Raw genomic sequence first — 19,549 nt, forward strand, 5'->3', positions numbered from 1 at the left:
GAATTAAGTTTGAGAAAGGAGGTTCCACTGTAGTCTAATCTCAGTTTTATTTCTGATTCTTTACTAAATACCTTAGTAAATACTTTAATGTGCAATAAATTCTATATACTAAATAGTAAAGTGTTTGATGTATACTTTAGTATTGTAGTACTATCATATAGCAAATATGCTCAATACTTGAGTATATTTGTCTTTAATCAATTAAGCATTTAACTCTCTCTACCACCACCATAATTGCCACCTCCTACCTTAAAAAAAAAATTTATTCCAGTTCTTACCTGCTATCCTCCAGCTTCCTTCTGAGACTACCATACCTCCTCTACCAAACTGAATGATCAATATCTATGAATCAAGATAAATAGAAGTATCAGTCTGTATGAAGGACTGCCCTATATTCACACAAGCATGTTGTGGCTTATGACCCATTGCTGGATTATTGGGCCAGTTATTTATATTTATGGCAAGTGTATGCCTTCCATAAATCTAAATTTTAGCAAGACCTTTATTTTTATTAATTTATTTTTTAGACATAGAGATATTCTTTATTTATTTATGTTGTTATATTTATTTCATTCTTGACAGTATTACAGATGTCTCCCATTTCCTACCCCTCTCTGCCCAGCCCCTATGCACCCCCCAGGTCTTCATCACCCTATTGTCTGTGTCCATGGGCTATGCATATAAGTTCTTTGGTTAGCTGTCCTCATCCTCCCATCCCATATTGAGGTATGTCAGTCTATTCCATCCCTTCATGCTTTGGGTCTTATTTTGTTGGTCAGTTCATTTTGTTAGCAAGACCTTTAAATACCATTGTGACAGTGGTCTGATTTATTTCAGTCATATGATCCATGAAGTGACAGAGGATTTTTCTCCTTGGGATCCAAGAACTGTTGTGAAGCAAGATGGTGGAGGCTGCACACCAGCATTGCCCCTATCTGAACTGGAAAGGGAAGAGGAAAAAGAAGACATTTCAGATCCTATAGACCTGAATCCTTGTAGTGCAATATACAGCAATTTAGGTAAGTGCAAATGCCATATAAATAGTATTTAAGTAGTATTTAAAGTTAGCCAAATTCTTTATTTCCCTGAAGAGAGGTTTATATTGCTCCATGGAGCAAAAGTTTGACAATCAAATTATACATTCTAACTCACATCATAAAAAGTCCTGCTGTTTACTTGGCAAGTATGAAACCCCTGCTACTGTGTCTTCCAAATTACTAATTTGATCCTCTGCTTCATTTAATCTACTGTTGTACTCTTTTTTATTTTTTTATTTTTTATTGATTTCAGAGAGGCGAGGGAGAGATAGAAACATCAATGATGAGAGAAAATCATTGATCAGCTATCTCCTGCACAACCCATACTGGGGATCGAATCTGGGACCCTTCAGTCCACAGGACAATGCTCTATCTACTGAGCCAAACAGGCTAGGGCTCTACTGTTGTACTCTTTATTTCAGTTCTTACATTCTTAATTTCTGACTGGTTCTTTTTTATGATTTCTGTCTCTTTGTGTAAATTCTCACTGAGTTCATCAATATTTCCCCTGTGTTCCTTGAGCATCTTTTAAAATATATATATATTTTTATTGATTTCAGAGAAGGGAGAGAGGGAGAGAGAGAAAGAGAGAGAGAGAGAGAGAGAGAGAGAGAGAGAGAGAGAGAGAGAGAGAATTATTGATTGGCTGCTTCCTGAACACCCCACACTGAGGATCGAGCTGCCAACCTGGGCATGTGCGTGATTGGGAATCGAACCGTGATCTCCTGGTTCATAAGTCGACACTCAACCACTGAGCCACACCAGCCAGGCCCCTGAGCATCTTTTTTTTTTTTTTAATAAATCTTTATTGTTCAGATTATTACAGGTGTTCCTCTTTTTTCCCCCCATAGCTCCCCTCCACCTGGTTCCCACCCCACCTTCTGTCCTTACCCCCCCAACTGTCCTCATACATGGGTATACGATTTTTGTCCAGTCTCTTCCCGCACCCCCCAACACCCCATCCCCCTGAGAATTGTCAGTCCACTCCCTTTCTATGCCCCTGATTCTATTATATTCACCAATTTATTCTGTGTCATCAGATTTTTTATTCACTTGATTTTTAGATTCACTGTTGATAGATATGTATTTGTTGTTCATAATTTTTATCTTTACCTTTTTCTTCTTCTTCCCCTTCTTAAAAAATACCCTTCAGCATTTCATATAATACTTGTTTGTCGGTGATGAACTCCTTTAGCTTTATCTTATCTGTGAAGCTCTTTATCTGACCTTCAATTCTGAATGATAGCTTTGCTGGGTAGAGTAATCTAGGTTGCAGGTTCTTGCTATTCATCACTTTGAATATTTCTTGCCACTCCCGTCTGGCCTGCATAGTTTCTGTTGAGAAATCAGCTCACAATAGTATGGGTACTCCCTTGTAGGTAACTAACTGTTTTTCTCTTGCTGCTTTTAATATTCTCTGTCTTTTGCTCTTGGCATTTTAATTATGATGTGTCTTGGTGTGGTCCTCTTTGGATTCCTTTTGATTGGGGTTCTGTGTGCTTCCTGGACTTGTAAGTCTATTTCTTTCACCAGGTGGGAGAAGTTTTCTGTCATTATTTCTTCAAATAGGTTTTCAGTATCTTGCTCTCTCTCTTCTTCTGGCACCCCCATAATTCTGATGTTGGTACGCTTGAATTTGTCCCAGAGGCTCCTTACACTATCTTCATATTTTTAGATTCTTTTTGCTTTTTGCTTTTCCGGTTGGGTGTTTTTTGCTTCTCTGTATTTCAAATCTTTGACTTGATTCTTGCGATCCTCTTGTCTGCTGTTGGATCTCTGTATATTATTTTTTTTATTTCAGTCAGTGTATGCTTAATTTCTAGTTGCACCTTTTTCATATCCTCGAGGGTCTCACTAAATTTATCGGCAGTTTCTAGAAAACTCTTGAAAAACCTTATAACCATGGTTTTGAACTCTATATCCAGTAGTTTGCTTTCCTCTTTCTGTCATTTGTGACCTGTTTCTTTGTCTCCACATTTTGGCTGCTTCCCTGTTTTGATAGAGTGGCTTTGTGTGCTAGGTGTCCTATAGGGCCCAGTGTCTCAGCCTCCCCAGTTACCTGAGGTGGACACTCTTAGTGCACCCCTTTGTGGACTGTGTGCACAATCTTGTTGTAGTTAAGCCTTGTTGTAGTTAAGCCTTGATTGTTGTTGGTATCACTGGAAGGAATTGGCCTCCAGGCCAATTGGCTGTGAGAATCAGCTGTGTCTATGATGGGAGAACTTCTGTGCTGGAGACACCCTTATGAGGCAAGACTTGCTTCAGTGGGGCTTTGGTGCTCACTGAGTCTGCCCCCTGAGTGTGTCCCTTATGGATCTGAGGAGTTGTAATCTGCATGGTCCCACTCTGACCACTGGATACACTGGCTCTTGGATCTCTAAGGCGGTGCTAATTTAGCCTCTGACTGAGGCCACCCTGCAGGAGCTACTGAGAGAACTGCAGATTCCTCCTTGTTTGGGGTTTGGAGGTGCCCAGATGAGGCCCAGCTGTGAAGCAATGCAAGGTGCTGTGGGGCCTTGGGCCTTCTTTTGGATGTTCTGAGTCTCTCTGGCCCAGCTGCAGTTTGTTAGGTAATTTTAGATTGCAATGGGGCAGGCCATTCATATGCAAAAGCCTCTGCGCACAGCTTGGGTGGGCAGGGTTTCAGGGAATCCACAGGGCGGAGCAAATAGCAATGGCTGATCCTCAGCCCTGCCTTAAGAGGCCCCCGGGTCTCAGTGTCCCACGGTAATTGCTACAAGCACCTCCGAGAGAAAGCCGCCCTCGAGTTCCGCCTGATGCCAGACAGTCCAGCTTCTCTCCGTATGAGTCTGGGTCCCCGAATCTCGCCCAGAACTGGAGTTTAGAGCAATCGGGAGCCTGTGTCTCCCTCCAGATTGAAAAAGACAACCGCTTCTTCAGTTGCCAGCCCTTTCCGCATGCACGCGTGTCTCCGTACCTCCGCACTTTACTTCTGCACCTCCTCTGAATCTCAATGTGCTTTTCTCTTTCCTTCTGTGGTTCTGGATGATGTCTGTTTTGTCTTTTAGTTGTAGTTTGAAGTGGTTGTGCGAGGCAGCAATTTCAGGTGTTTATGCCACCATCTTGGTTTCACTCCCCCTGAGCATCTTTACACCCAATTTTTTGATCTCTGTATGTAATAGATTGCTTGCCTCCATTTCATTTAGTTCCTTTTCTGGAGTTTTGTCCTCTTCTTTCATTTGGGACATTTCTTTGTCTCATTTTGGCTGCCTCGCTGTGTTTGTTTCTATGTATTAGGTAGATCTGCTATGTCTCCTAATCTTGGCATGGTGGCCTTATATAGTAGGTGTCCAGTGAGGACCAGTGGCATAGTCGTCCCAGTCACCCGAACTGGGTGCTCTAGTAGTGTGTGTTCCTAGTGTTACTGTGTGTGCCCTCCTGTTGTAGTTGAGCTTTGAATGCTCTTAGCATGTCTGTAGGTAGGATTGCCCCTCAGGTTCAATGACTATGAGAACTGGTTGCAACTGCAGCAGATAAGCTGTTGTACAAGTGCTAACCCCACAGAGCAGGGTTTATTTTAGTGAGGTCCAATGCCTGTTGATTCTACCCTTTGGATATGGCATTTATGGAGCTCATTGGGTAGTGTTCTGGAGTGGTATAAAGCCAGCCAACAGGTGTGTTGGTTCTGGGGCCTTTTAGGTAGGGCTCAGGTAAGCCCCAGGTCAGTTGCTACCAGTGCCTGGCCTGGAACCACCTAGCAGGACCTACAAGTTATCCTATGGTTCATAATCACCAGTGATGGGCTTGGAGACATCTGGGAGAAGCTGTGCTGTGGGGTTACTTAGCATGAGATACAGGGCACATCAAGGCCATGCACTGCTCATTTGGGGTTTGTGAACCTTTGAGAGATTTTAGGAAAGTCTGCAGCATGGGCCACGGCCAGCCACTTTGGAGGAACAGCCTCTGAAAGAGCTGTGTTAGGAAGGGCAAGACCTAAGGGAGTCATCAGGGTGGGATACCCGGTGTTAGCCATTTAATGGAGATCTTAGATTTGGCGCCCCCTGCACATGCAGGCTGGGATGGAGTAGGCTCAACAAAGGGAATAATGGTGCCTGCCAGCCCTTCAGTCCTGTAGAGAGGTGCCTGTTCAACCCTCACCCTGAAGCCCGATAATTCAGTTCCTCCCTTGGTACTTTTGGAGTGCTGTCTCTTTACTGAAGCTGAGGGCGAGTGTCCATGAGTGAGTCTGTGCTCAGTCCCTTTAGTTAAGAGGTTGCCTGGGTCTATAGCAGCTCCCCTTCTCATCTGGACACAGTATCTGCTGATTTTTACAGCCAGATGTTTTGGGGACTCCTGTTTCTGGTACTGGTGCTCCAGGCTGGGGAATCTGTTGTGGGGCTGGGACCACCAGCCAAGATATCCCTTCCAATTTTTCACCACCACAAATAGGTGTGGGATCAGCCTGTTTTGCATTGCTACCCTGCCTATCAGTCTTGATGAGGTTTATATCTTTAGTGATACGAGTTCTGTTTAGCTCCTCTTCAGGTGGTTCTCAAGGGTGGTTGTTCTATAAGTTGTAACTTTTATGTGGTCATGGGAAGAATGAGCACAGCATTTCCTTAGTCTGCCACCTTGACTGGAAGTGCCTAGATTTGTATTTTAGAATATCCACACCTAGATTTGTATTTTAGAATATACACTCTGCAGGCTGCCATGTGAGAATGGATTAGAGATGAAGTATTTGGTAGTATGTAATATGAGGCTTAATTCAGGGGTTTCCTCATGATGGAATTTTATAAGTCATGCCTCAGTTTTCTTTTTGCACATCCACATTTCTTAACTTATTACCTGGAGTATCTCCTACTCACTTCAAACTCTGAAAGAAAACACCTGAAATTCTTCTGTCTCCTGCATGTCCCTTGGCAATGTACTGGTTGTCAGTGTTAAATTTTAAGGGATGGGTATACTTTAAAAAATGTCATTACATTGCTGGCCTTGATGTTGGAATAATCTATACTAATGAAAGGGTAATATGCAAATTGGTCAGAACACCCTCACAGTAACAACCAAACAGCAGGCTGCGTGGGACGACCAGGCCGGCAGGGGGGTTAGCAAGGGATGACCAAATGACTGAACAGCAGGCTGCGTGGGGTGACCAGGCCGGCAGGGGGGGCAGTGAGGGACGTCCAAACGACTGAACAGTAGGCTGTGTGGGGTGAACAGGCCAGCAGGGGGGGCAGTGAGGGGTGACCAGGCCAGCAGGGGGGGCAATTGGCAGCAACCAGGCCAGCAGGGGTGTCAGTGAGGGGCAACCAGGCTGGCAGAGGGGGGCAGTGAAGGGCGACCAGGCCAGCAGGCAGAGGCAGTTAGGGGTTATCAGGCTGGCGGGGACACAGCCTGATCACCCCTAAACTGGGATCGGGTCTAGACCAGCAGTCAGACATCCCCCAAGGGCTCCCAAATTGGAGAGGGTGCATGCTGGGCCGAGGCCCCCTGCCCTGTGCACAAATTTCATGCACTGGGCCTCTAGTATCATTATAAATAGCAGTTTTAAAATAATCATTCTGAAGAATACATTACTATTTGTCATTTTTTTAATAAATAATTATTGAGGAACTTCTGTGGGCCAGACATTATCCTATATAATGTAAAGTTAATTATTTGAACCAATGATTAATGAATTGCACCTTTATAGATTATCTGGGTGTTAAAAAAAACTGAGATTGATAACTTTGAACATTTGTTCTAATTTCTAAAAAATGTAATTATTTCTATTTAAAAAGAAGCCATATCCTCATAGCTGCATTCACATTTAAAAATAGTTTTCCATATGCTGAAATTAGTTGGCAGAGTGCAGTATTCAAATTACACAGATAAGTTATCCCAAATATGTAATGTCTGTTCTTAGAGAGGTTTTCACTAATGAGATCTTACAAAAACTGAGTTTGTCAGCTGCTACACCATTGACATTCTTTAAAGTAGTCTGTGTATCTCTTTACTTGAGGTTAAGCTCAAAGTGGTTTTTGGAGCTTACTTTTGTTTTAGTATTTGGCATGGAGTAATAAGTAATAATGTCCAGGTAGATTAGGACCCGTCCTTCTAAGCTGCTGATGCCTGCTGCCAGGAGATGATAAAGTGAGTGTTAGGTTGAGCCAGGGAGAGCCTACTCACTTGACAAGGCTGGTGCACAGTGGTGGTGTAGGGTATCTATATTAATAAACTCCAGTATTATTTCCCATTCAAGATGATCATCTCTTTTTTTGTCCTGTCTTTTCCCATTCTCATATTACTTGTCCCCAACCCTGGGGAAAAAATAGGGATGAGGATTGAAATTGCAATTTAAAAAGAAAGATATATTCCATTTGTTTTTGCTGTAATACTTACATCCAGCAAACATTTTTTTTAATCCTCACCTGAGGATATGTCTCTGTCCCTCTCTCCTCCCCTCCCTCTCCTCCCTTCCTCTCTTTCTAAAAATCAATAAAAAATTTTAAAAAAAATTTTTTAAAGATCATTCTGAATACCTATGGGATGATTGGAGACAGGGAGACTGACCAAGAGCTCATGATATCCCTGTCTTATTGGAATAAAGAGCTAATTGTACATAGTAGCATACTATTCTTGTTTAAACGAGTCAATCCCTAGCATCCTAAGATTGTAATGACTGTCAGGTCTTAAAGCAAATATTTTCTGTGACTTGTCCCTAGTGTGTCTTCAGTGATAGTGTCTTTCAGTAGTTCTCTATGATGTAGTTATTATTGTGAGTTTTTCAATATGCAATCATCTTTAAAATATTTATCTTTAAAAATAATACTTTTCTTTTTTATTTTATTTTATAGTCTTGTAAGTTTTAAGAGTCCCATATTAATTATTTTCCTTCTGAGGTGTTTTAAACACTCTCTTCTCTTCTTTGAAGTAGTCATTAAATTATTCCCTTTTAATCCAATTTTCATCATTCGCTTTTCAGAACATGATATAGCACCTTATCTATAAGTCTAGAGACATTTTTAAGCAGGGAGAAAGTAAAGAGAAGAAAGTAAGTAAGGTTTGAATGTTCGTCCCAAATAACTTTTTTAGTCTTATCATAAGGCAAATTTAGAACACAGTCTATTTTTTTCTTTTTAGAGAGCTGGTATGCCATAGAAATACAGAGTATGAGATGTTATATCAGGCCTGCTAAAAGCTGAGTTTGAGAGGAATGTACAGGATTAAAAGTTTAAAATAAAAACAGCTAAGATACCAAGTTTTTAAAACATTGACCCAGATCATTGGAATTTAGTTAAGAGAACACATCTTTCTTTGAGGAAAAAATAAATAAAAGCACAAAACAGTTTTAGACTTGGGAAAATGGCTTTACCTACTTGCAGGGACTGTGGGGTGCTCATGGAATCATTTAGAATGCAAAAGCTTCTGATTTCCATGTAGAAATCTCCTTGGATCCAGAAGATCATATCCCGCTGTTTGGAAAGAGAAGCCACCATTAATTGACTTTATTTCCTTGCTACCTTGGATCCAGAAGATCATATCCCGCTGTTTGGAAAGAGAAGCCACCATTAATTGACTTTATTTCCTTGCTACCTTGGCTGTCCATTTTCATTTTGGAATAATGACCAGCTCTGTTCTCTGTTGGTCAGTCTGGCAGCCATTTACTGCATATTTGCTGTATATTTCATTCCACACCAGGTTCTGAAAGAATGTTAAAAAGCAAACAAACATATACACGTTGTAGGTAGAAAATGCTATAATAGAACAAAATGTGTTAAGAGGAAGAGGTGATGGCTCCTTATTTGGAGTTGGGAAGTAGAGAGTAGAGAGAACTTCAGTGGAGAAACGGCCATTTGAGCTGGGCTTAGGACACTTTTACTAAGGCAGAGGTGCAAAAATAAAAAAATAGGGAGTATATTAAAAGAACAGGAAGTGTGTGATTTGTGTGGGAGGGTTGATGAGAAATGGTGGTAGGTAAGACTGAAAGCCTTGACCAATTTGCTGAGGCGTTTGGACTTTATTCTCTACGTGGTGGAAAGTGCATGATCAGCCCACTTCTACCTCTTCTGATATGCATTAAAGAGCAGCTGTTGGTGATAGGCCGTAACCTTGTCTCACTTGCCAGTTCTGCCTTGACCAGTTTGGCTCAGTGGATAGAGTGTCGGCCTGTGGACTAAAGCGTCCCAGGTTTGATTCCGGTCAAGGGCATGTACCTGGGTTGCGGGCACATCCCCAGTAGGAGGTGTGCAAGAGGCAGCTGATCAAAGTTTCTTTCTCTCTCTCTCCCTTCCTCTCTGTAAAAAATCAATAAAATATATTCACTTGCCAGTTCTGAGGTAATAAATATAAAAGCACTTTTGGAATCCTTCATTCCTTTCATATTTTTAGTTCATTCTAATTTGGAGAAGTGGGTAGAAAATGGTACCCCATAAAGGCTCTTCTAAGGTACTCAGTGGAAGGGGGATGAATAGGTTCATATTTTTAGGCCTTCCTTCCTCCCTCCCTCCCTCCATCCCTCCCCCCTCCTCCCTCCCCCTCTTTCCTCCCCTCCCCCCTCCCTCCTTTTCCCTTTCAGCCAGACTTTTGCTTGGTGTACTGGGTATACAAATGAGGGAAAATCTTTGCCCTCAATGAGCAAACCAGTAGGGAATTCAGACAGAGACACAATCAAGGGTTTAGTATTCACAGGATATATCTGAGGTCCAAGGAAGGAGAGGTCAATTTTGGGGACTGGAGTAAAAAACACTCCTCAGAGGCAGAACATTTGAAGATGAGAGGAGAGGGAAACCATTCCTGGAAGAGGGTCAACATGAGCACAGACTCAGAGCATGAAGTAGCCAAAAGTGCTGGAGAAACTGCAAACCGTTTTTTAGCTCTGACTTTAAGATGCAAGGGAAAGTGCTACAAGAGAAAGAGGTACAACCAGGAATAGGTCTTGAAAGGCTTGCAAAGAAAATTCTGTCTTTGTGATCAAGTTCAAATTCTCAAGGATATTTTAAAAATTAATTTTAGAAAGAGGGGATGTGTGTGTGTGTGGAGGGGGAGATTTGTTGTTCCACTTATTTATGTATTCATTGGTGGATTCTTGTACAATGCTCTGACTGAGGATCGATCCCGCCACCCTGGACACTCAAACCAACTGCGCTACCTGGCTAGGGACAAGGACAATTTTTAAATTAGAGGAGTGCCATGATCAGCTTTGGTGTTTGAAAAAAAAATCTCTCTAATGGCTAGTTTGGTGAAGGAAGCCAAACTGCAGATAGTGGTAACAGGAGATTGATACAGGAATCAGACAAAGGATGATAAGGAGGCACTGGTGCAGTTCTCACTGCTTCTAGCCTTTATTGCATTCCATCTCTGAAAGGTCTGAGTCAGCTACTGGAAAATGAAGGTTTGTTACAAAGCACATCTCTGTCATCTTGTAAGTAAACTATGGTTTTGACTTCCCACGTTGGCTGTTTCACAATGGGGTTGGGGTGGCTCTGGGCGGGAGAGAGGCTTCGGCATCACAGGAAGAGTGAAGCCCTTAGATCCTTGGTAATGTGCAGAGGAATGGGAAGATGTGACTGAAAACTGAATTTATGGTGGTTTCTATGAATGGATTGTTGATTTTCTTTATTGAGATGTAATTTATATACCATAAAATTTACCCGTTAAGAGGGTGCAATTTACTGAGTTTTAGTATATTCACAGAATTTAAAAACCATTACCAGTATTTAATTCTAGAATATTTCATCACCATAAACTGGAATTCTCCATTTTTATTCTCTCCTTCTCCCAACCCCTGACAACTACTAACCTACTCTCTGTCTGAATTTATATATTTCTGGACTTAGCATATAAGTGGAATCATATGATAAGTGGTCTTTTGTAACTGCGTTCTCTCACATAATGTTTACAAGTTTCATACTAGCTGTAGCATATATCAGTATTTCATTTCTTTTACAGTTGAATAATACTCGATTATATAACTATACTATAATTTGTTTCTCCATTCATCAGTTGCTCTACATTTGGGTTGTTTCCACTTTGGGGCTATTATGAATCATGTTGCTGTGAACATTTGTGTTTAAGGTTTACATTCCCACTAACAATGTATGAGGGTATGAAGTTCTCCATATCCTCTCCAACACTTGTCCATCTTTTTTATTTTAACTACTTTAGTCAATGTTAAGGTGGGGGTTTCATGGTTTTGGTTTGCTTTTACCTAATGAGTAATGATGAGCATCTTTTTCATGTGCTTATTGGCCATCTGTATATCTTCTTTGGAGGAATGTCTAGGTAAACCCTTTACCCACTTTTAATGGATTATTTATTATCTTTTCTTTTTTAATTGTTTAAAGTATTACATATGTCTCCTTTTTCCCCGATTGATAACCCCCAGGACAGGCCCCCACCGCCCCAGTGTCCATGTCCATTGGTTATGCTAATATGCATAATATGCATGCATACAAATCCTTTGGTTGATCTCTTATGCTCCCCACCCCCTCGCCTTCTCTCTGAGGTTGGACGCTCTGATCAGTGTTTCTTAGTCTCTGGATATATTTTTGTTGATCAGTTTATGTTGTTCATTATATTCCACATATGAGTGAGATCTTTGATTATCTTTCTCTAACTGGCTTATTTCGCTTAGCATAATGCTCTCCAGATCCATCCATGCTGTTACAAATGGTAAAAGTTCCTTCTTTGTACAGCAGCCTGGTATTCCATTGTGTAGATGTACCACAGGTTTTTAATCCACTCACTTGCTGATGGGCACTTAGGCTGTTTCCAACTCCTAGCTATTGTAAATTGTGCTGCTATGAAGATAGGGGTGCATATGTCCTTTCTGATTGGTGTTTCTTATTCCTTGGGATATATTCTTAGAAGTGGGATTATGGGGTCAAATGGGAATTCCATTTTTAACTTTTTGAGGAATCTCCATACTGTTTTCCACAGTGGCTGCACCAGTGTGCATTCCCACCAGCAGTGCATGAGGGTTCTTTTTTCTCCACATCCTCGCCAGCACTTGTTTGTTGATTTGTTGATAGATAGCCATTCTGACAGGTGTGAGAGGGTACCTCATTGTCGTTTTGATTTGCATCTCTTGGATAATTAGTGATTTTGACCATGTTTTCTTATGTCTCTTGGCCTTCTGTATGTCCTCTTTCGAAAGGTGTCTATTTAGGTTCCTTGCCCATTTTTTTATTTGGATTGTTTATCTTTCTTTTGTTAAGTTGGTTGAGTTCCCTGTAAATTTTGGAGATTAAACCTTTATCGGATATAGTAACATTGGCAAATATGTTCTCCCAAGAATGCAGTGGGCTTTCTTGTTGTTTTGTTGATGGTTTCTTTTGCTGTGCAGAAACTTTTTATTTTGATGTGGTCCCATTAGTTTATTTTTTTCCTTAGCTTCCATTGTCTTAGGAGCTGTATCAGTAAAGATATTGCTATGACATGTACCTAATATTTTGCTGCCTGTAGAGCCTTTGAAGATTTTTATGGTTTCCCATCTTACGTTTAAATCCTTTATCCATTTTGAGTTTATTTTTGTGTATGGTGTGAGTTGGTGGTCTAGTTTCATTTTTTGCATGTATCTGTCTAATTTTCCCAATGACCATTTATTGAAGAGAGTGTCTTGACTCCATTGTATGCTCTTGCCTCCTTTGTCATATTAATTGAACATAACGGCTTGGGTCCACTTCTGGGTTCTCTGTTCTGTTCCATTGGTCTATATGTCTGTTCTTCTGCCAGTACCAGGCAGTTTTGAGAACAGTGGCTTTGTAATATAGCTTGATATCTGGTATTGAATCCTTCCAACTTTGTTCTTTTTTCTCAGGATTGCTGTGGCTATTTGGGGTCTTTTTTTATTCCATATGAATTTTTGGAGAGTTTGTTCTAGGTCTGTGAAATATGCTGTTGGTATTTTAATGGGGATTGCTTGAATCTATAGATTGCTTTGGGTAGTATGGGCATTTTAATGATGTTGATTCTACCAATCCGTGAACATGATATATTCTTCCATTTCTTTATATCTTCCTCTATCTCTTTTTTCAATGTCCTGTAGTTTTCCGAGTACAGGTCTTTTATCTCCTTAGTTACGTTTATTCCTATGTATCTTAATTTTTTTTTTTTTGCAATGGAAAATGGGATTGTTTTTGAGTTTCTCTTTCTGAGAGTTCATTATTGGTGTATAAAAAAGCCATATATTTCTGGGCGTTGTTTTGCATCCTGCTACATTGCCGAATTCATTTATTATTTCTAGTCGTTTTTTGATGGAGTCTTTAGGGTTTTCTATGTACAATATCATCTCATCTGTGAATAATGACAGTTTTACTTCTTCTTTTCCATTTTGGATGCCTTTTATTTCTTCTTGTCAGATCGCTATGGCTAGCACGTCCAGTACTATGTCCAACAGGAGTGGTTAGAGTGGGCATCCCTGTCTTGTTCCTGTTCTTAGGGGAAATGGTTTTGGTTTTGCCCATTGAGTATGATGTTGGCTGTAGGTTTGTCATATAAGGCTTTTATGATGTTGAGGTATGATCCCTCTATTCCCACTTTGTTGAGAGTTTTTATCAAGAAAGGGTGTTGGATTTTGTCAAATGCTTTTTCTGCATCCATTGCTATGATTATATGATTTTTGTCTCTCAGTTGGTTTATGTGATGTATCCCTTTTCTTGATTTGTGGATATTGTACCATCCTTGCATCCCCAGAATAAATCCCACTTGGTCATGGTTTATGAAGTTTCTAATGTAATGCTGGATCAGATTTGCTAGAATTTTGTTGAGGATTTTAGCATCTATGTTCATCAGGGATATTGGCCTATAGTTCTCTTTCTTTCTTTCTAGTGTTTTTATCTGGTTTTGGGATTAGGGTAATGCTGGCTTCATAGAAAGAGCTTGGGAGTGTGCCTTCTTCTTGAGTTTTTTGGCATAGTCTGAGGAGGATAGGTTTAAGTTCTTTGAATGTTTGGTAGAACTCCCCTGTAAAGCTGTCTGGACCAGGGCTTTTGTTTACTGGAAGATTTTTGATTACTGCTTCAATTTCATCACTAGTTATCGGCCTATTCAGGTTTTGTTATTCTTCCTGATTGAGTTTTGGAAGCTTGTATTTTTCTAAGACTATGTCCATTTCGCCTAGGTTGTCCAGTTTGTTGGAGTAGAGTTGTTCATAGTATTTTTTACAATCCTTTGAATTTCTGTGGGGTCAGTTTTTACTTTACCTCTTTCATTTCTGATTTTGTTTATTTGGGTCCTATCTCTTTGTTTCTTGGGGAGCCTGGTGAGAGGTTCATCCATCTTATTTTATCTTTTCAAAGAACCAGCTCTTGGTTTTACTGATCTTTTGTATTATTTTTTGTTGGTGGTGGTGGTGGTGGTTTGTTTTTTGTCTCTATGTCATTTATTTCCTTCCTTCTGCTTATTCTATTCTTTTCTTATTTTTCTCTTAATTCTTTATGTTGTAGGGTTAGATAATTTATTACCATTTTTTCTTGTTTTTCGAGGTAGGCCTGTTGAGCTATTAACTTCCCTCTCAGGACTGCTTTCACTGTGTCTCATAGATTTTGGATTGTTGTGTTTTTTCATTGTCATTTGTTACCAGGATGCTTTTTATTTCTTCTTTGATCTATTTGGTAACCCAGTCACATGCTATTTAGCCTCCAAGTGTTTGATTTTTCTTTCATTGTTTTTATTGTAGTTGATTTCTAATTTTATTTCATTGTGATCTGAGAAGATCCTTGATATGATTTCTATCTTCTTGAATTTGAAGAGACTTTGCCTGTGTCCCAATATGTGGTCTATCTTTGAAAATGCCCCATGTGCACTTGAGAAGAATGTCTATTTTATGGCTTTGGGGTGAAATGTTCTGAAGATGTCAATTCCATCTGATCTAGTGAATCATTTAGGATTGATGTTTCTTTGCTGATTTTTTGTTTAGAGGATTTATTCAGTGTTGTCAATGGGGTATTACAGTCCCTTACTATGACTATACAGCTGTCAATCTCTCCCTTGATATCTTCCAGAAGTTTTTTTATGTATTTGGGTGCTCCTGTATTGAGTGCATATATGTTTACCAGAGTTACATCCTCTTGTTGAATTGCTCCCTGTAGTATTATGAAGTGGCCTTCCTTATCCCTTGTTTTTGCCTTCACCATGAGGTCTATTTTGTGAGATACAAGTATTGCTATACCAGCTTTTTTTTCATTTCCATTCGCCTGCAAATTTTTTTTCCATCCCTTCACTATCAGTCTGTTTGAGTCCTTTGTCATGAGGGTGGGTCTCTTGTAGATAGCAGATATATAGGTCATGTTTTCTTAGCCATTCAGCTACCCTATGTCTTTAATGGGAGCCTTTAACCCATTTACGTTTAAGTTTATTATTGATAGGTACTTGTTTGTCATAATTTTATTCTTTATGCCTGTGTTCTTTCTTCCCTTTCTATTTCTTCTTTTTATACCAGTCCCTTTAGCATTTCTTGCATTGGTGGCTTGGTGGTATTAAACTCCCTTAGCCCTTTTTTTTCTATGAATTTCCTTATTTCACCTTCAATTTTGAATGATAGCCTTGCTGGGTATAGTAAACTTGGGTTTAATCGCTTGCTTTGCATCACTTTGTATATTTCATTCTATTCCCTTCTGGCCTGATACATTTCTGTTTTGAAATCAGTTCATAGTGTAATGGGAGATCTCTGATAGGTAATGTTCTGTCTCTCTCTGGCAGCCTTTAAGAGTCGTTGTCATTGCTGTCTGCCAATTTAATTATAAAGTGTCTTGATGCTGGTCTTTTTGGGTTCACCTTATTTGGGACTCTGTGTGCTTCTTGAACTTGTATGAGTTTTTTCTTCCCAGTATCAGGGAAGTTTTCTGTCATTATTTCTTCATACAGGTTTTCTATTCCTTGCTCAGTTTCCTCTCCTTCTGCCACCTTTAGTATGTGGATGTTGTTTTGTTTCATGTTTTCCCAAAGTTCCCTTAGGCTCTCCTCCTGCTTTTTAAGTTTTTTTTCCATTTGCTGCTCTGCTTGATGTTTTTTCCTACCTTGTCCTCTAGCTCACTGATGCAGTCCTTAGCTGCTTCTAGTCTACTGTTTATGCTTTCTATTGTGTTATTTATTGCAGCTATGTCATTCTTCATTTCTTCTTGGTTCTTCTTCATTTCCTCTTGATTCTTATACATGTTATTGAATTTGTTTTCCATCCTTTTCAGCATCCTTATGACCATTGCTCTGAATTCCTTCTCTGACACATCGCTTGCCTCCATTTCGTTTACTTCCTTTTCTGATGATTCCTTCTTTTTTTTCTGCATGGGGGTTGTTACTTTGTCTTCCTATTTTTGCTCTTCTCAGGGTGTCTGGTTATGTGTCTCATTCTCTGCCATGTTGACTGAAAGACACAAATTACAACTCAACAAGACAGGACACAGAGGGCACAAAACAGGAATGTATTCACAACACTGATAACCCCAATAAAGGTGACCACCAGAGACAAGAGAATTAGGGGAAAGAAAGGAGAGAAAAAATGGTATTGAGAAAAAGGGAAAAAAGTAAGAGGAAAAATGGGGAGAAAACTCCACACAAAAAAAAAACACCAAAAAATGCAAACAACAAACACCCCAAAAAAGGGGTGGGAACTGAATCTGAAGAGGCAAAGGTTATTTCCATAAGGTAAGGTAAAGGAATTGAATGAATGGGGGAATGGCCGTGGTTCAGTATAGAGGAAGTAGAAAGAGAATGTGTGAATAAGGAGAAAAGTAAAAAACAAAAAATAAATTTTAAAAAATTAATTAATTAAAAAATTTTCCCTTTAATCTGTCTATATATTTAACTATTTTTGGAAAAGGAGAATAGAATAGAAAGCAAATAGGCTTGAGTTTGGTGAGTTAAACTAATTAATCAATTAGGAGAAGAAGAGAGCAAGCGAGGAAAGGAAAAACAAAAGCATAAAAAAAGAAAAATTTTAAAAATTGGCCAGCAAAGAAAAAGAGAAGGGTTCATGGACTTGGATCAGGGAAGAGGAAATTACATATATGAGTAAGCCAACAGAGACTTCTATAATAGTAATGTTTCAATAAAGCAGATAAAGTAGATCAAATTTTAACAAGGTATAAAAAGAAAGGAGAGAAAAAAACTAAAAAGCAGGAACAGGAGAAGAGAAACAGGATGAAAAAGGAAAAAGTGAGGAAGAAAAGGTTGGCAAAAAGGACTCTGGGTAGAATCCTTCTTTATCTCTTCCTAGTATCTTGTGGTAGCCATCAGTCCTTGGAGTTCTTGGCTTGCAGATAAATTACTCCAATTTCTGCTCTGTCATTACTGGTGTTCTCCCTATGTGTCTGTTTTCCTGTATCGTTTTGCCTCCTATAAGGATACCAGTCATATTGGATTGGGACTCACCTTAATGACCTCATCTTAATTTCATTACCTCTAAAAGTACTCCATTTCCAAATAAGGTTACATTCACAGGTACCAGGGATTAGGATTTCAACATATTTTGGGAGAAGGGACATAATTCAACCTGTAATATAGCACTATGCTCTAACTGTGAGATATTAAGTTGAGGCTTCAGTAACATTACTAATTTTAATAGCTTTTAATGAAAGTTTCATAGTATATTTCTCTGTCTTAAAAAAAAATAATGCTCCCTCTTCCGTATACAGTAAGCCCCGAAGATGTCATTGAATACACACATGTCTGTTTTACCTTCTTCTAAGCATAAATACTGGAAAGAAATCAGAAATGATTGGTTCTGTAACTAGGACTTGTCAGACATGTTCAAAAGTAGCATCTCTCAAATCACAGTTTATGTTCTCCCCCCCCCCCAATAAAACAGAATTACATAAGAGTGTGTGAATGATATGTGGAACAGTGTTGATTGCTTATATATACCACAATCACTGGAATCTTATACATAGACCAGTTTAAGCAGTGCCAGAATCCATCACTGTAGTGAAATAAAAGAACGTGGTTTATGAAATTGTATTCATATGTGTTAGATTAAAAATGACAAGTGTACAGAACATAAGATAACTTTGGGACAAAGTTAAAAGTACAGAATAGTATCTTCTGAGCACCAGTTTAGAGGTCTCATCGATAGTTTCAATTGTTTTTAATAATGCTCCCCAGTACTTTTTTACTCATAAATGCTATTATCTCTCCTCTTCCACAATGCAATTATGTTGGTGTCTGTGACTCCTTGGTATCTTAGTGTGGTAAATACAGCACTCTTGGGGTCAGGAGTGGAGAATCTGGATTCCTTTTTTAAAACAAAGCCCATCACCCTGTTCCTCTCACACAGAAATACTGAGACATTGTTCACATTTATTGCTCCCACCAAGTATTGAGCTCTACCTTTAATATTTAACTGGTTGCTCATTTGGTTGTTTTCTTTTATTATTTTAAATTAAGGCATTGACTTCTTACATTCTTATGGTCACCTTACTTCTTTTTGCTTAAGTTTCAATTATGTAACAGTAATGAAAACTTTACTTATTCTTTTTTCTTTCTTTGTTTTAAAACAATTCAGGGCAATCTAGAGCAGCTATGATACCTCCCAAGCATCCACGGCAGCCTAAGGGGGCTTTGGATGATGCCATAACCTTTGGTGGGAAAACAGAACAAGAAGCACCTAATGCTTCCCAAGCTGAACCACCACCACTGCCAAAGAAAATGATCTTAAGAGCCAACACAGAGCCAATCTCCAAAGACCTCCAAAAATCCATGGAAACTAGTCTTTGTGTCATGGCTAATCCCACCTATGATATCGATCCCAACTGGGATGCCAGCAGTGCTGGCTCTTCCATCAGTTATGAACTCAAGGGACTGGACACTGAGTCTTACGAATCCTTAGAGAGACCTTTACACAAGGAGCGACCAGCAGCAAACAGCATCTCCAGTTTAACCACTCTCAATCTTAAGGATAGATTTTCCAACAGTATGGAGTCCCTGTCCAGTCAACGTGGTCCCTCTTGGAGACAGGGCCAAGGCATCCAGAAGCCACAGAGACATGCACTTTATCGAGGACTTGAGAATCGGGAAGAAGTGGTGGGAAAAATCCGAAGCCTTCATACAGATGCCTTAAAGAAATTAGCTATTAAATGTGAAGACCTCTTTATGGCTGGGCAGAAAGACAAACTCCGTTTTGGGATGGACAGCTGGTCAGACTTCAGGCTAACCAGTGACAAGCCATGTTGTGAGGCAGGTGATGCAGTTTACTACACAGCTTCATATGCAAAAGATCCACTTAATAGTTATGCAGTCAAGGTAAGAAAATATTATAAATCTGATTCTAATCTTATCCAACACACTGTTATTGGGATGGCTTTGTTCTTTCTTCCATTCTTCCAATCAACAAAGCGTTTTTGAGCATCTCCCTCATACCAGATATTATAATAAGCAGGGGCCTTATCTAGAGGAGGAAACAAAGAGACAGGGCTTACAACACAGATACTGAGTGATAAGATAAGGGTAAGCACCATTCTTAGGAGTTTAGAAGGACCTTAGCTCAGACTCTAAAAGGCTGCTATACAAATGAGATCTGTTATTACGTGCCTTCCACTCCATTTTTCTTTATTCTCTAGCAAATAAGAGACCAT

General features: G+C 39.6%; 1 protein-coding gene across 4 annotated transcripts in view; it reads left to right on the plus strand.

Annotated features, from left to right (window-relative positions):
* PEAK1 (pseudopodium enriched atypical kinase 1) overlaps positions 1–19,549 on the plus strand; it is a 182,628-nt gene that overhangs the window by 117,236 nt on the left and 45,843 nt on the right. For all 4 annotated transcript variants that reach the window (XM_079768645.1, XM_079768646.1, XM_079768647.1 and 1 more), the window contains exons 3-4: positions 838–1,019; positions 18,481–19,217. In XM_079768645.1, the coding sequence (XP_079624771.1) occupies positions 838–1,019; positions 18,481–19,217 (919 nt within the window). The remainder of the gene's footprint in view (positions 1–837; positions 1,020–18,480; positions 19,218–19,549) is intronic.

The sequence above is a fragment of the Cnephaeus nilssonii genome, assembly GCF_951640355.1.
Source record: "Cnephaeus nilssonii genome assembly, chromosome: 4".
Classification (NCBI taxonomy): domain Eukaryota; kingdom Metazoa; phylum Chordata; class Mammalia; order Chiroptera; family Vespertilionidae; genus Cnephaeus; species Cnephaeus nilssonii.